The sequence below is a fragment of the Lissotriton helveticus genome, chromosome 5_1 (assembly GCF_964261635.1).
Source record: "Lissotriton helveticus chromosome 5_1, aLisHel1.1, whole genome shotgun sequence".
Taxonomy (NCBI): domain Eukaryota; kingdom Metazoa; phylum Chordata; class Amphibia; order Caudata; family Salamandridae; genus Lissotriton; species Lissotriton helveticus.
In genome coordinates, this window is record NC_136065.1 from 181,399,426 (window position 1) to 181,417,112 (window position 17,687).

Here is a 17,687-nt window from a genome sequence, read left to right on the forward strand (position 1 = left end):
TAACTCGGCACCAGCACAGGCGTATTTAGCACAACAACAGTCTCATTCATACATACTACTGTAGTGCGTGCAAGCTACAAAGTATGTGTATTTTGTATATGTGTTTGTAATGTCAAATGGATAGGCTGAATGTTGTATGTGGGTGTGACTATGTTGTATAAATTGAGTGTATTACTTACAATTTGCCTTTTGTAGAGCAAAAAATACCATAGAAGTTGTAAAATTTGTATCCCACACTTATTTATTTAAAAAAAAAAAAAAAAAAAAATGTATTGTTTAACTTTGTACAAAAATAAGATATCCTGGCAACATGCAAAATTTAGTCAGAACATATGTCATCGTTTTTTTCGTGCAGAATCTTTATGATTTGGCCATTACAAAAGACAACTTCAAAAGTTTGTGGCAAAAAGTGGACAAGGGCATCTCCGATGTTGTCAACTTCCTCATCTAACATAAACCATTTAATTAAGATCTGGTTTTCGATGGGCATAGATTGATATTCGTCTGTGTTTGTCACTTTTATTGTGATAATACTATTTTGCCCTGTAGAGCTTTCAACACCATAAATTAGAATGTCCATCTTTTCCTCTGGTGGGGCTGTTACCTGTTGAGAGAAAACAAAAGCAACAATTAGTTTGTAAATTTGTATACTTTATGTTTTGTGTAAGGCCTATAGTGGGTGAAAGGAACAGAGTGGTTGAAAGTGCCAGATTGGGTGAAATGGACTGAGTAGGTGAAAGGGTCCCTGTTGTTGATAGGGTTTGAGTGGGTGATAGGTCGAGAGTGGGTGATAGGTCTAGAGTGGGTGATAGGTCTAGAGTGGGTGATAGGCCTAGAGTGTGTGAAAGGGCCAGAGTTGTTGAAAGGTCCCGAGTGGGTGAAAGTTCCCGAGTGGGTGAAAGCTCCCGAGTGGGTGAAAGGTCCCAAGTGGGTGAAATGTAAAAGGTCCAGAGTGGGTGCAAGGGGCAGAGTGGGTGAAAGGGCAAGACTGGGTGAAAGTCCAAGAGTGGCTGAGCAGAGATAGTTGACAAAAGTTTTGTTTGTTGTGCTTACCTCCATTTTGCTATGGCGCGTTGTATTCAATATTTTTGGGCAATTGAATTCATGTACAGTGACGTGAGTCAGTGTAACATATTTCCCAATATGTATTTTAAATTGTGACGCTTCTCTCCACAGTGTCACTTTTATATCATCAGTTGCATCTTTTATTGTAATCGATTTGAGTGGGGTATCTTGCCCATTGATAAACACAGTCTTTGCATCCTCTTCCTACACAAAAAGAAAGCATTCTATTAAATAGTGACTGTAAAAACACATATTGCTAGTGCCTTGTATGAAAGGCAATATAATGTATCACATTTAACGACCCAAATGAACATCCTTTCTAAAAGATTGAATTGTTTATTTGAAAAAATGGCTTTGTAGAGAGTACTTGTGTTTGTAGTATACACCAAAGCACTGCCATCTTTTAGTTTCCAAAAGTCATACTTGCTACTATGTGTGAAGAGTGTATAATTCTAATTTTTTTGAGTTACTTATTGAAGTTACTAAAGGTGTAATGTGTGTGTAAGTCAACTATGCATTTTTTAAGTAGACATGATGACATGGGTGAGGGTGAGTTATTGAGTGTGAGGTGTTGATAGTGAGTGAGGGTGAGGAGTTGATGGTGAGTGAGGGTGAGTGAGGATGAGGTGTTACGTGAGTGTGAGGGTGAATGTAAGTGAGGGTGAGTGAGGGTGAGCGAGGGTGAGAGGGTGAGGGTGAGAGATTGAAGGTGAGTGAGGGTGAGAAGTTGAGGGTGAGTAAGGATGAGGGTGAGTGTGAGTGAGGCTGAGTGAGTGTCATTTAGGGTGAGGAGTTGAGGGTGAGAGATTGAGGGTGATTGATGTTGAGAAGTTGAGGGTGAGTAAAGATGAGGGGGAGTGTGGGTGAGTGAGGGTGAGTGAGTGAGGGTGAGGTGTTGAGGGTGAGTGAGGGTGAGGCTGAGGGTGAGGCTGAGGTGTTGAGTGAGAGTGAGGTTGACTGAGGAGTTGAGGGAGAAGGGTAAAGTTTTTGAGGGGGAGGTGTTGATGGCTAGTGAGGGTGAGTTTGGGTGAGGAGTTTAGTGTGATTGAGGGTGAGTGAGATTGAGGGTGAGTGAGGCGTTGAGGCTGAAGTGTTGAGGGTGAGGTGTTGAGGGTGAGTCAGGGTGACGTTTTGAGGATGAGTGAGGGTGACTAAGGGTGAGGCATTGAGGTAAACACAGTGTTTGCGTTCTCTTCCTAAAGAAAAAGTAAGCATTGTATAAAATAGTGACTGTAAAAACACATATTATTAGTGCGTTGTATGAATGCCCATATAATGTATTATATTTAGCGACCCAAATGAACATCCTTCCTAAATGATAGCAATATTTTTTGCAAAAAATGGCTTTGTAGAGAGTACTTGTATTTGTAGTATACAGCAAAGCGCTGGCATATTATAGTTTTCAAAACGCGTACTTTCTACATAGAGTGAAAGAGTGTATTTGTAGGGTGAATTAGGACTCAGGATTTAAATCTAGGAGTTAGAGTGTGGATTAGGATAGTTTATTTCTATTCTTCTTTTTGTTGTTGTATGTGTGTGTGTGTGTGTGTGTGTGAGGGTGAGTGAGGGTGTGTGAAGCTGAGGGTGTGTGACGGTGTGTGAGGGAAGCTTGCACTGCTGCTGTCGGTGGTGTACCTGTTCCATGTGTAAGGGAAGCTTGCACTGCTGCCGCCTGTGCTGTACCTGATCTATGTGTGAGGGAAGCTTGCACTGCTGCTGCCTGTGGTGTACCTGATCTGTGTGTGAGGGAAGCTTGCACTGCTGCTGTCGGTGCTGTACCTGTTCCATGTGTAAGGGAAGATTGCACTGCTGTTGCCTGTGCTGTACCTGCTCCGTGTTTGAGTGAAGCTTGCATTGCCGTTGCCTGTGCTGTACCAGCTCCATGTGTGATGGAAGATTGTGAGATCTGGCATAACGGAAGGATTGGTAGTGCGTGCACCGCTGCTTGGGGTATCTGCGATATTTGTGTAAGTAAATGGAGAGGGGGGTGAGAGTTGGAAGAGAGAGTGAAACAGGCAGAAACGTGGAGAGTTAGAAGAAAGAGCGAAGGAATCTAAGCTGCGAGATGTGGCATAACAGAAGGATTGGTAGTGCGTGCACCGCTGCTTGTGGTATCTGCGAGATTTGTGTAAGTAAATTGAGCCGGGGGTGAGAGTTGGAAGAGAGAGTGAAACAGGCAGAAACGTGGAGAGTTAGAAGAAAGAGCGAAGGAATATAAGCTGCGAGATGTGTCATAACAGAAGGATTGGTAGTGCGTGCACCGCAGCTTGGGGTATCTGCGAGATTTGTGTAAGTAAATGGAGAGGGGGTTGAGAGTTGAAAGAGAGAGTGAAACAGTCAGAAACGTGGAAGAACGAGGGAAGGAATCTAAGCTGCGAGATGTGGCATAACAGAAGGATTGGTAGTGCGTGCACCGCTGCTTGTGGTATCTGCGAGATTTGTGTAAGTAAATGGAGAGGGGGTTGAGAGTTGGAAGAGAGAGTGAAACAGGCAGAAACGTGGAGAGTTAGAAGAAAGAGCGAAGGAATGTAAGCTGCGCGATGTGGCATAACAGAAGGATTGGTAGTGCGTACACCGCTGCTTGGGTGTATTGTGTGTGTAAGGCAAGTATGCATTTTTTTAGTACATATGATGACATGAGTGAGGGTGAGGGTGAGGGTGAGTGATTGAGTGTGAGGTGTTGCGGGTGAGTGAGGGTTAGGGTGAGTGAGGGTGGGGTTGAGGGTGAGTGAGGATGAGTGAAGATGAGGTGTTATGTGAGGGTGAGTGTGAGTGAGGCTGAGTTAGGGTGAGGTGTTTAGGGTGAGTGAGAGTGAGGGAGTGTTGAGGGTGAGAGATTGAGGGTGAAAAGTTGAGGGTGAGTAAGGATGAGTGTGAGTGGGTGAGTAAGGGTGATTGAGTGAGGGTGAGTTGTTGAGGGTGAGGCTGATGTGTTGAGGTGTTGAGTGAGAGTGAGGGTGACTGAGGAGTTGAGGGAGAAGTGTAGAATTTTTGAGGGGGAGGTGTTGAGGGCTAGTGAGGGTGAGTGAGGGTGAGTGAGTGGGAGGTGTTGAGGGTGATTGAGGGTGAGTGAGATTGAGGGTGAGTGAGGCATTAAGGGGGAATTGTAGAGGGTGAGGTGTTGAGGGTGAGTGAGGGTGAGGTGTTGAGGGTGAGTGAGGGTGAGACGTTGAGGGTGAGTAAGGATGAGGGTGAGTGAGGGTGAGTGATTGATGTTGAGGGTGAGGCTGAGGTGTTGAAGTGTTGAGTGAGAGTGAGGGTGAGTGAGTAGTTGAGGGAGAAGTGTAGAGTTTTTGAGTGTGAGGTGTTGAGGGATAGTGAGGGTGATTGAGGGTGAGTGAGGAGGAGGTGTTGAGGGTGATTGATGTTGAGTGAGATTGAGGGTGAGTGAGGCATTAAGGGTGAATTGTTGAGGGTGAGGTGTTGAGGGAGAGTGAGGGTGGGGTGTTGAGGGTGAGTCAGGGTGACTGAGGGTGAGGCATTGATGTAAAGACAGTCTTTGCGTTCTTTTGGGAAACCCAAAAAGAGCAAATCTATAAAATAGTGACAGTAAAACCACATAGTAGTAGATGCGTTGTATGACTGGCAATATAATGTATTAGATTTCACGACCCAAATGAACATCCTTTCTACCATATTGCATTTTTTTTTTTTTAAAAAGGCTTTGTGGAGAGTACTTGAATTTGTAGTATAGCCCAAAGCACTGGCCTATTATATTTCCCAAAACTCTTACTTTCAACATAGTGTGAAAGAGTGTATAATGCAACCTTTTTTGAGCTTGTTAGTGAAGTTACTAAGGGCACGATGTAGGTAAATCCCATTTACCTATTTTGAAATACCGAATAATACCGATTTGGTATTTAAAAATGGGTAAATGGTATGTAGGTCCCAACATCTGTATTCGTACCGAATCCTTAACAATTCTTAAAATACCGAATCGGTAAATACCGAATAGGTAATGCCCATTCATTCCTATGGGCTTTGAAGCCCATAGGAATGATTAGGCATTATCGATTTGTTATTTACCGAATCGGTAATTAAAGAATTCAGAAGGGTGCAGGGGGTGTCACTTTGACACCCTCTGGCATCCCCAAAAAGGGCACAGGTGCCATGTGGCAAGCATACCTGCCCTAAGAGCAGGTCTGCCTGTCACATGACATAGGTGTGCTATTTAGACTTGCAATTTAAAAAAGTAAAAAATAAATAAGATATGTCATTTACAATACTAATAAGTCCAACTTTTCAAATGCGAGACAATATTTTTTTTTAGTTGACATGATGACATGTTTGTGTTCATACTTACGGCAATTATTGTCCCTGAAACGGTCATCAGGCTTTTTAGACTTGCCCGTTTTATTTCCTTGATGGGAGAAGCCGATGGTGCAGGCGGATGCAAAATGTTGTTTGCTTGTTGGATCAGGCCATCCTCGATTGCCATTGCAGGAAATTTGGTTACTTTAGTTTGTTTTGTAATTAAAATTGTTTTGTTTTTGATAATAAAGTTTCGTATCAGTAGTCCACAGTTATTTTTCGTTTGCTCATATAAATTTTCTTGGTAACAAGTACATTTTATTGTTCCAGTTTTATCTGCTAAAGCCAAATGGAATAAAATTTTCTGCTCTTGTTTAGCATTTTTGTACGTAGTTTTCCCTGAGCAGTTGATGACATTAACTCTTATTGGTTTCTGGTATGGTTTGTTGTCATCGGTATTAATGTTCATAATTTCTTCAATAGACATCATCTGAAATAGAAAATGTGACATAACATGTTAAATACAAACCCATATTGCTTTATGATCACTGTAATAGCATTCTAAAGTACCATAGTTGTGTAGTTGGACATTTGTATATATATGATCTAAAATGGATTGGTAGTTAGTTGTGTAACTGTTAATGAGTTGTTGACATTGTAATTGCGTTTCAAAGAATCCAAGTAATTGCTTGCTGTTTGCATTTTGTTGAGATACATCCACATTGAAATCACCTATAATAATGAATTTGTGTGTGGGGTAAAAATCCGTAATATTTGTGATGAAATCAAAAAGAGAAGTTATACTTTTTAGGGGTGGTTTGTATAAAATAATAATAAGGAAATCTGTGTTACCAATCTGTAGAGTAAAATGTAAAATGTCAATCCCTTCAAGTGTCTCATAAATAGGCAATATAAATAAATCTTTTTTGTAGTACATAATCATTCCATGGTTTGTGTTGTATGTATGAAATTTATCAAATATAATGTGATGATATTGTTCTATCGTGAAATCATTAGCTGTAGCATTTCTTGTAGTGTTGATCTCAGTTAAGCAAATAATGTCTGCTTGTAATATATTGCTATCCGCTACCATAGATGGAAAAGTTTTCTGTAGTGATCTGATATTGTGTGCAATGATATTGAAATGTGCACTGTATGTATGTAACTGTGGGATATGTATTTCAAGTGGCATTTCTGTCCTTAATCTGTGCATTTCCTCATTAACTTGTGGATGTACTACAATTTTACGTTCATCAAAATTGTGTACATATACATTTTGTATTGATTTTGCCCTGCTAATAGCAACATAATGCAAATGATGAATCTTGCTGTTATTAAAGTGTATATAAAGTGGTTCGAGAGTTGCACCTTGTGTGCGATGTATAGTGCGTGCTGATGCTTGGCGTAAAGGAAATTGCTTGCGTATAATGGTAATAAATTTTTTAGTGTATTGGAAATGTCTAGCTATAGCATGTATTGGTGTCCATGTATTTTGTATTTGTGAATGAAATAAGTGTTTATATTGTTGTCTGGTTGTTTGTCCTATAGTGGGATTGTCAAATAACAACCAAACGATAATAGGTGTATTGTTAATCAATTCAACTAATTGTACAACACCAGTTGCGCCATTTGTTAAACCATCATTGACATCCACATTGCAACTTAAATCATAACGAAGTTGTAAGGCAATGTGTAATGTATGTGAAAGGCCCATTGTTTTCTGTGGATCTTTGGGCAGTTGCTTAAGAATCGTTTTTTTCACATTTTCAGACAAATCTGAACTGACGGTATCGCTTGCTACTGTTATGTAGACTGGATAATCTTTGCAATGTTGTTCTAAAACCTTTTGGTTAATTTCATTAACTTCTAGATTAGTTGACATGATATATGGAATTGTTTCTAATAAAGTCTCATCAGGTTGTATTTCCCTTTGCTTAATTTGTGAAATATCTTCCTCAGTATGCTTGCCTTCTCTCAATCGGTTTAGTAATTCAGCAAATTGTAGATCTTCTTTTTGGCGCATAATTTTTGTTAATTCAAAAATTTTAAAATGTTCTTTCCATAAGTTAGCACTTAAAGGACCATACATTTGTGTAGAATCCTGAAAAATGTATCTGTCAAATACAGGTTTTAATTGGTAAAAGTCACCAATGGCTAAAATAGAAATTCCTCCAAATGGTTCATTAGATGATTTAATTTCTTGAAGCCTGTTATGTATAAAATTCAACATATTGTGTCCTACCATTGAAATTTCATCAATAATAACAACTCTAACATGCATCATTTCCATTTGTAGAGCAGTTCTATGTTCATGACTCAGTTGTTTATAAGTCAAACTTTGCGACACAGGTATTTTGAAAGTGCTATGCAGTGTTTTTCCATTAATATTATGGGCAGCCTTTCCTGTTGGAGCAGTAAGTAAGATATAAACATTATCTGGATTTTCACCGGCCTTAGTGTTATAATAGCGTAGTAAAGTTTGATATAGTGCAGATATTACAAAACTTTTCCCAACACCAGCCCCTCCAGTGCAAAAAGTATAGCATGGAGTGCTTGTAGTTTTAAACCAATGCAAGTGATGGTAAACAAAATTAAGTTGTTCCTCCGTTAAGTTTTGCATAAGTTGTTGGTATTTTTCATTGGGTAAAATAACGTTAGTTAAGCTTTGTTCTTCAGTTGTAGTTCTAATTCCTAAATCTAGAGCCAAATCATATCTATTATTATGTTCTGGATTTTGGTCTTCTGTCTGTATATTAACAGTTGGTGATAGAGGAGGTGAAATTACATTTTCATGACACTGTTCATGAATAATGTTTGTAACTTCGCCATGCTGTTTGTTATAGATTTTTAGTTGTGTGTCAACAAATGATTTAACTTCCAGATACCTCTCATAGTAAGTTTCCTTGTTGATTAGTATTTTTTCTTCTTCCCTCCATGGATAGTGCAACATTAATATTTCTCTATAATACTCTTCTGGTTCATTATTTTTGCTAAATCTGCAAAAGCGTATTATTTTCCCTTGTCTGCGCTTATTTAAAGCATAATCATAATTCTGTTTCTTTTGTTGTTTATTTCCGTGACTACATTCTATTTCTAATTCTTCCTCATCTGAGCTGTAAAAGTTTTGTTCTGCAAGTAAATCTTCGCAATCATTTATTTCTTTCCCATGTGTTTTTTTCTTCACATAGTTGAAATCAGCCGCATAGTCTGCTAACGTGCACATCTCTAATGATTGTGGCCGTTTGCAGTACTTAATAATAATATTTTCACATTGAATGTCAGTTGAATTTTCGGGCAAGTTATTAATAGTTTCGATATCGCGCATTAAATAAGTTCTTTTCTCTGGACGGCTAGTATTAATAAATACAAATGATCGTGAGCTTTTCCGTAATGGTATTTGAAGAATTAGATATGCTGCTTCTTGAGCACTAATTTCTGTGCAGTTGAGGAATTTGTTTCCTATGTGTTTAAGTTGATCTTTGATATTACTATTGCTTGTTACCTCTTTAGCAGCTTGCGCTAGAAGTTTGCTAATTCCTCTTTGCGATTTACTGATATATGAGATAATATAGACTGCACAAGCATAAGGGTCTAGTATAAACTGCAAGTCTATGTTTGCTCGCCAAGCTTCTAAAAGAGTACTATTGTAGTTATTGATGAAGCATTCGCCTGGTGTTCTTTTTAAAAAAATAGTTGTTTTTTGTAAGCTAGTTTGTATAGAAGTAATATATTCTTTATCATCCATTTTAATGAACTCTAAAAAGTCCTCAAAAGAAAGTGTATTAAAAGTAGTATTATTCATAGCTTCATGTATTATTTTCATATTATCTTGCCATTGCTTATTTGTCTCCTCAAGTGTTAATGGCTCTAATATGAGCGTTCTTGACATTGGATATTTGGGATATTGATATTTGCATGTCCGTTGCTGTTTACGTCTGCAATTTTTGGTGTGACCATGCCTTTGTAGATTTATTAACGGTTGTAAAACAGGGTCCTCAGACTTATGACAAGTGATATATTTGTCAATAAAGCTATTGACTTCTTCGACTGGTGAAACACCATACAATGGTGCTTTGTTTACCCAGAGTAATGCATGTATATGTGGAGAACCTCTTTGTTGGAATTCGACTCTGTAAAAGTAGTCTACTATTTCCCCAATTGGATTAGTGCCATTCAGCAAAACACAATTAAAGAATTTCCTAACTTGATAGTCAAACTGTCTTGCACATGTTATTGGATCTTCTTGTATTAATTTACTTTTAGTTTCCCAAGACATGTTTAAGAATTCTTCCTCTGTACATTCCTTTAAGTTTCTAACTCTCAATAGTATATTTATTAAATGGTGCCATTTTGTTTCAGCAGCAGATAAAGTCAAAAAGAAAGTGGGTATGCCAAGTTGCCTTATCATTGCAAAAATATCTTTTTTGCAACCTTCCCAATATGGAGGTGAACTGCGTATAGTTTTTAATACTTTGTACCCCTCATTAAACTGAAAAACATTGGCAATATTACATTTAATGTCTTTAGCAGTTATTTTATTCCCATCTGTAAAATGTTTTCTGATGGAAATGTTGATTTTACCATGGATCTGCTTAATATGTAATTTCTTCAGTTTAAAAAACATATTACTAATAGATTTAGCGACTCTTCTATCATAACTCCTTAACTCTGCTTGGCAAATAGTACTATAATGTACCGGTATGTGTCTTTCCTTATTGTTAGGCCTTCGTTCACCACAAAAAATAGTAGGGAAAGCCAAAAACTCTGAATCTTTATCCTCATATAAACCTCTTGGCGTGTTATGTTCAGCTGGAGCGAAACTTAACACATTCAGCGAATTACTAGTAATAGTTTCATTTGTTAACATAGTATCCAAATTCCCAGCTTCTATGTTGTCAGAACTATCAGATGAATTGTTTGTCTCAGAAGTCTCATTGTGAGATTCTATTTCTGGAGGTATATACTCCCAGTCAGGGTTAATCGTAACACCATATTCATTAAACATTGTACTATTTTTAGCTAGCCAAGTAGCTGCCTTTTTTACTGTATTTGGTCTAATATTCTCATAATGTGTATATGATTTATAGATTAATTTCCTTTTTAATTTCACTGGGATTGTCATGGCGTCATTAATTTGCCTTGGTAAAATTGTAACAGTTGTCATAACATCTGCAGGTACATTAACTACTGCTCCTGATAATGATTTTTGAAAACCGCGTGGCAGACTCCGAATTTGTAAGAATGGTATCCTAGGTGAAACTAATCTTTCTTCTAAATCATATAATTCTAATTCAACTGGTACATTTGGGAAGCCCATGCCATTTACAATAGAACATGGTGGTATTTTGTTTTTGCGAATGTAATAATAGCAAGTCTTACATATAAAATTGGTTTTCTTGTTACTAATGTTACACTTCTTGAAAATTTCAGATTGGCTAACACTGCGTATATTTTGCAACGTTTGTTTATGCCACAGTTGATTGCAAAGAGTACAAATGTACTCTGGGCCATGCAATATTTCCCGGTGGAATTTGCGAATGATTGTATGGATTTGTTTACCTCGTTTCTGTCTTTGGCCCTGCGTGAAGATGGGGATGTTATTATCAGTAGCACTTAGTTGACTGTTGGTAATGTCTTCTTCAGCTGTATTAACTTTTTTTCTTTGTACAACTTTAGTTGGACATGTACTTGAATCCCTTTTTCTTTTCCGAGACTGTTTATTTGTTCCCTGTATAGCTTTACTATTACCTGGTAATTGTGCTAAATGATTACTATTGCTATTCCCTCCCTTACTTTTATTCAGTAAATCATCAGAAGACATTGATGTTGATGTTATCGTCTGATTAGGAGTACATTCAGTAGTATGTACCCAAATTTTTCTTTCTTGCGGTAGGTGACTATTTTTTTTATGCACAGTAAGTGCTTTTGTAAAGGATTTCCTTTGAATGACTTTTATATCTATTGGTGTTAATTCAAATTGGACACATTGCTCAGCCTGATGTGTAAAGTTATATGCTAGTTTCATAACATATTGAATTAGGCCTTCAAACGAATTAAATGCAATTGTAACACATGTTCCGTTTGAATGAGGCATGCCTTCATGGTCCCTACTATGTGAATCAAATACAAAGTATGATTGCATATGTTTGAAAATAGCTATTACATAAACATTCATACAAAGTAGAACACCACAGTGCTTATTAATAGTAACATTTAATGCTGTGCTAATATCTGGGTAGGCTTTATCAAAACGTTTAAGGACATCACCGTAGTAAGCATTCCGTAGCAAAAGTGAATATATCTCTTGATTGTGGTCTATATACCTTGGCAGGTCATCTGGATGCATAAGTGTTTCGTTGTTAATAGAATGCATTTGGAGATATAAAGCGTCCCCACGGTCCATGATATAATGCAGATCATTAGAGTTCCAAGTAGTTACTGGCTTGCATAAATTGTGCAAGACAGCAAAAGCACTATTTGGTAAGCATTGCTTACCTTGTGATTTGCTATTAAATTTGCTATTCCCTTGATGGTAACTTGCTTTCAAGCATCTCTGCATTTTATAAGTTATACTGAAATGTTGTTATCAACAAATGTAAATTAAGAAGGTTTGTGAACTAACAAATTTTTTTGGGGACTGTAAGGTCAGAACTTTTAAAAAATTTTAAACTAAGTGGCAAAGTAGTATTTACCTTAACTTCTGTTTCTTTTGTTGTTGTTTTAATAATCTGAAAGGAGAAAAAAAATACATAATGTTTAGAAGAGATTTTTTCGAATTTTTCCCATAAAGGGCACATTAACATGTAAATAGTGTTTTAAAGACCTGTTAAGAGCTCTAGTGCTGCTGTGAGTGTATGCGCCACGGGTGGCACACAGGCAGGGTGAGATGATAGAGGGAGAGAGAGGGAGTGTTAGGAAAAGGGGGACAGAGAGAGAGTGAGTGAGTGCGTGAAAAGTTCATACTGAGAGACGTAAAAAAATGTGTGTGTGTTATCTTGTAACTTGGACTGGTTAATGTGTTGCATTGAATCTGAGAATGAATGCGCTGTGCGTGTAATATTGAAAATGTACCCAGTTAGTGTGCAAGTAATGTAGAAAGATAGAGAGGGAATAAAGGGGAGACAAATGGAGAGTTATATACAAAAACAGAGAGGAAGGGAAAGTTAGGGAAAGGAAGGGAAATGGAGGGAGAGGAAGAGAAAGGGAGTGAGATGCAGGGTGATAGGGAGGGAGACGGAGAGGGAGGGAGAGAGGAGGAAAAAGAGAGGGGGAGTGAGACAGAGGGAGGAACACAGTTAGAGTGAGACAGAGGAAGACAGGAGAGAGGGAGGGGGAGCTATAGAGAGGGAGAGAGAGCTATAGAGATGTAGGGAGACCGCGAGAGAAAGAGAGCGATAAAATTATGTGTATGCCGGGAGGGCTCAGTGCACGAAGCCTTCGGCTGCAGGGTCCTGTGATTAACTTCATGGTCAGTTTTATGTTGTAGCTGTCGCCCCGACCCTTAACCACTAACCCTGCCCACACCGACGCGTTCCTTGGACACAAAGTAAACAGTAAATTATTCACTGAGTGGCGTTGCGTGGCTGAGTGGCGTTGCGTGGCTGAGTGGCGTTGCGTGGCTGAGTGGCGTTGCGTGGCTGAGTGGCGTTGCGTGGCAGAGTGGCGTTGCGTGGGTGAGTGGCGTTGCGTGTGTGAGTGGCGTTGCGTATGTGAGTGGCGTTGCGTGGCTGAGTGGCGTTGCGTGGCTGAGTGGCGTGGCTGAGTGGCGTTGCGTGGCTGAGTGGCGTTGCGTGGCTGAGTGGCGTTGCATGTGTGCGTGGCGTTGCGTGTGTGAGTGGCGTGTGTGAGTGGCGTTGCGTGGCTGAGTGGCGTTGCGTGGCTGAGTGGCGTTGCGTGGCTGAGTGGCGTTGCGTGGGTGAGTGGCGTTGCGTGGGTGAGTGGCGTTGCGTGGGTGAGTGACGTTGCGTGGGTGAGTGGCGTTGCGTGTGTGAGTGGCGTTGCGTGTGTGAGTGGCGTTGCGTGTGTGAGTGGCGTTGCGTGGCTGAGTGGCGTTGCGTGGCAGAGTGGCAGTGCGTGGCTGAGTGGCGTTGCATGTGTGCGTGGCGTTGCGTGTGTGAGTGGCGTGTGTGAGTGGCGTTGCGTGGCTGAGTGGCGTTGTGTGGCTGAGTGGCGTTGCGTGGATGAGTGGAGTTGCGTGGGTGAGTGGCGTTGCGTGGGTGAGTGGCGTTGCGTGGGTGAGTGGCGTTGCGTGGGTGAGTGGCGTTGCGTGGCTGAGTGGCGTTGCGTGGGTGAGTGGCGTTGCGTGGGTGAGTGGCGTTGCGTGGGTGAGTGGCGTTGCGTGGCTGAGTGGCGTTGCGTGGGTGAGTGGCGTTGCGTGGGTGAGTGGCGTTGCGTGGGTGAGTGGCGTTGCGTGGGTGAGTGGCGTTGCGTGGCTGAGTGGCGTTGCGTGGCTGAGTGGCGTTGCGTGGGTGAGTGGCGTTGCGTGGGTGAGTGGCGTTGCGTGGGTGAGTGGCGTTGCGTGGCTGAGTGGCGTTGCGTGGGTGAGTGGCGTTGCGTGGGTGAGTGGCGTTGCGTGGGTGAGTGGCGTTGCGTGGGTGAGTGGCGTTGCGTGGCTGAGTGGCGTTGCGTGGCTGAGTGGCGTTGCGTGGCTGAGTGGCGTTGCGTGGCTGAGTGGCGTTGCGTGGGTGAGTGGCGTTGCGTGGGTGAGTGGCGTTGCGTGGGTGAGTGGCGTTGCGTGGGTGAGTGGCGTTGCGTGGGTGAGTGGCGTTGCGTGGGTGAGTGGCGTTGCGTGGCTGAGTGGCGTTGCGTGGCTGAGTGGCGTTGCGTGGCTGAGTGGCGTTACGTGGCTGAGTGGCGTTGCGTGGCTGAGTGGCGTTGCGTGGCTGAGTGGCGTTGCGTGGCTGAGTGGCGTTGCGTGGCTGAGTGGCGTTGCGTGGCTGAGTGGCGTTGCGTGGCTGAGTGAAACAGTCAGAAACGTAAATGGAGAGGGGGGTGAGAGTTAAAAGAGAGAGTGAAACAGGCAGAAACGTGGAGAGTTAAAAGAAAGAGCGAATGAATGTAAGCTGCGAGATGTGGCATAACAGAAGGATTGGTACTGCGTGCACCGCAGTTTGGGGTATCTGCGAGATTTGTGTAAGTAAATGGAGAGGGGGGTGAGAGTTGGAAGAGAGAGTGAAACAGGCAGAAACGTGGGGAGTTAAAAGAAAGAGGGAATGAATCTAAGCTGCGAGATGTGGCATAACAGAAGGATTGGTACTGCGTGCACCGCTGCTTGGGGTATCTGCGAGATTTGTGTAAGTAAATGGAGAGGGGGGTGAGAGTTAAAAGAGAGAGTGAAACAGGCAGAAACGTGGAGAGTTAAAAGAAAGAGCGAATGAATCTAAGCTGCGAGATGTGGCATAACAGAAGGATTGGTACTGCGTGCACCGCTGCTTGGGGTATCTGCGAGATTTGTGTAAGTAAATGGAGAGGGGGGTGAGAGTTAAAAGAGAGAGTGAAACAGGCAGAAACGTGGAGAGTTAAAAGAAAGAGCGAAAGAATCTAAGCTGCGAGATGTGGCATAACAGAAGGATTGGTACTGCGTGCACCGCTGCTTGGGGTATCTGCGAGATTTGTGTAAGTAAATGGAGAGGGGGGTGAGAGTTGGAAGAGAGAGTGAAACAGGCAGAAACGTGAATCTAAGCTGCGAGACGGAGAGGGAGGGAGAGAGGAGGAAAAAGAGAGGGGGAGTGAGACAGAGGGAGGATCACAGTTAGAGTGAGACAGAGGAAGACAGGAGAGAGGGAGGGGGAGCTATAGATGTAGGGAGAGCGCGAGAGAAAGAGAGCGATAAAATTATGTGTATGCCGGGAGGGCTCAGTGCACGAAGCCTTCGGCTGCAGGGTCCTGTGATTAACTTCATGGTCAGTTTTATGTTGTTGCTGTCGCCCCGACCCTTAACCACTAACCCTGCCCCCACCGACGCGGTCCTTGGACACAAAGTAAACAGTAAATTATTCACCTGCGAGAAAGCTTGTGAGTAGCCATGTAATAGAGGGTGTGGGCGAAACTCCCCTTGATCGTGTGTATGAAAAGTTTGTTGTGGTGTGGCGAAGTGTTGCGAACGGATTATGACTGTACTATTCCCCCTAATGTTCCAATGTGCCTGTGAATAGTGTATTAAGTGTAAGGTCAAGTTTTATTTTGGGTAGGCAGCTAATCCTGGCTAATGTGTTATTGGATGTGTGATTGTGAAAATGTAATACTAGTAGTTGTACGAGCGGCTGTTTCCGTGTGTCAGCTTGTAACTTGGATTACAAACTGTGCAAGTAAAGCTGCGAATGAATGCATTCTGCGTAAATGTTGTAAAGTGTTGCCTGTTTACGTGCACATTAATGTGCAATTAGAAGTTCTGACTGAAAGTTTGGTGCTGTAGTGGCGAAGTGCTCTGATGTTACATTGCGTAGGAGTTGCACGTGCTGTATAAGGGTGGCAGTCAGTGTTTTGCCTAATGTGACAGGCTGTGTGTTATTAGTGTAAGATGAAGTGTTTTCCCTAATGTGACAGGGTGTGTGTGATTAGTGTGCTATAGAGAGGGAGGGAGACGAAGAGAGAAAGAGCGAGAAAATTATGTGTATGCCGGGAGGGCTCAGTGGACGAAGCCTTCGGCTGCAGGGTCCTGTGATTAACCTCATGGCCAGTTTTATGTTGTTGCTGTAGACCCGACCCTTAACCACTGACCCTGCCCCCACCGATGCGGTCCTTGGACACAAAGTAAACATTAAATTTGTCCCCTGAGAGAAAGATTGTGAGTAGCCATGTAATAGATGGTGTGTGTGAAAGTGCCCTTGTTCGTGGAATGTGTGCATGAAAATTTTTTTGTGGTGTGGCGAAGTGTTGCGAACGGTTTATGGCTGTACTATTCTCCCGAATGATACAATGTGCCTGGGAATAGTGTAGTAACTGTAAAGTGAAGTGTTTATTTTTGTAGGCCGCAAATCCTGGCTAATGTGTTATTGGGTGCGTGTTTGTGGAAAGGTAATACTAGTAGTTGTACGAGCGGATGTTTTCGTGTGTCAGCTAGTAACTTGGATTACTTAATGTGTGCCAGTAAAGCTGCGGGTGAATGTTGTAAAGTGTAGCCTGTTTGCGTACAAATAAATGTGCAATTTGAAGTTGTTCCTGAAAGTTTGGTGCTGTAGTGGCGAAGTGCTATGATCTTAGATTGCGTTTGAGTCGCACGTGCTGTATAAGGGTGGCAGTCAGTGTTTTGCCTAATGTGACAGGCTGTGTGTGATTAGTGTAAGATGCAGCTCTGTTGACTCTTGAGTACAATCATCCAGTTTACTGTTTTGCTATGAAGCTGTAAATGAAAGCATAATGAGTGTTCTAATGTGGTCGCACTCATTTCGGCGTGCGTGTGATATAGTATGTGTTCCTAACAGTGTGTGCATGAAAAGTTAATAGTAATAGATGTAAAAAAAAGGGTGGGTATGTGTCATCTTGTAACTTGCACTGGTTACTGTGTTACATTTAATCAGAGAATGGAAGCGGTATGCATGTAATCTTGACAGATAATCTGACAAGGTGTGTGTGAGTAGTGTAAGCTGGAGCTCTGTTCACTGTTCAGTCCGATCATCCTGTTTACTGTATTGCTGTGAAGCAGTGAAAAAAATAGTAAGGAGTGTTCTGTTGTGGTTGCACTCAATTCGCCGTGCGTGTTATATAGTATGTGTTCTTAACCGTGTGTGCGTGAAAAGGTAATAGTAACAGACGTAAAAAGGTGTGTGTGTCATGTTGTAATTAGGAGTAGTTACTGTGTTGCATTAAATATAAGAAAGAATGGGTGTGTGTCAAACTTATGTTGTGCCTTGAATTATTGGAAGGAATGTTCTGTGTGGCGAGTCGGAGTGTTAGGAACGGAAGTAAAAATTGTGTAGAAGAGTGAACAGTTGGCTGTACTTACATGATATATGTTGGTGCGCAGTTTCTTTGCCCCTATCAAGGAAATGTTGAAAGCGTACCAATAACCTACAAGAGATAACGATAAAAAAAACAATATGTATCGGTTGGTTTAAACAAAGGTATGACCTGTTTGAGAAATTACGTAGTCCTTTGCTAAGTATTACCATAGAAAATGTAGATTTGCAAACAAACATGTCGCAGAATAATTTAACAGAGGTGCGATGTTGATATAGTAACAGTTGTAATAAACGCAAGTAAATGTATCAATACTGTCCCTTAGATGTATAGAAATAAAACTTGCATGCACTTACGTTCTAAGATTGAATGCCGTAAATTTTCAGTGGCTGTTGGTCGATAGCAGCAAGTACAGCGCCGTTCTGTAAGTCGAAGTTCTGTCCTCGCAGGTAAAAAGAGAGTATGACTTAAAG

At 41.4% G+C, this 17,687-nt stretch overlaps 1 protein-coding gene across 1 annotated transcript; it reads right to left on the reverse strand.

Moving 5' to 3' along the window:
- Positions 1-319: 319 nt before the first annotated feature.
- On the reverse strand, positions 320-17,363 carry LOC144752424 (uncharacterized). Its single transcript, XM_078640354.1, has 5 exons — positions 17,261-17,363; positions 12,009-12,044; positions 5,369-5,806; positions 1,054-1,269; positions 320-604 (listed from the first exon to the last, which is right to left on the reverse strand). Exons 3-5 carry the CDS (start codon positions 5,804-5,806, stop codon positions 320-322), a joined length of 939 nt encoding a protein of 312 aa, XP_078496480.1. The 5' UTR covers positions 12,009-12,044; positions 17,261-17,363.
- Between the last annotated feature and the right edge of the window lie 324 nt (positions 17,364-17,687).

Bases quoted from the DNA above. Each gene is read 5' to 3' on its own strand.
- LOC144752424 (XM_078640354.1), bottom strand. From the start codon at position 5,806: ATGATGTCTATTGAAGAAATTATGAACATTAATACCGATGACAACAAA. The intron at 1,270-5,368 runs GTAAGTATGAAC...CTTTTTGTGTAG, and splicing joins TTTCAGGGACAATAATTGCC to GAAGAGGATGCAAAGACTGT. The intron at 605-1,053 runs GTAAGCACAACA...TTCTCTCAACAG, and splicing joins CGCGCCATAGCAAAATGGAG to GTAACAGCCCCACCAGAGGA.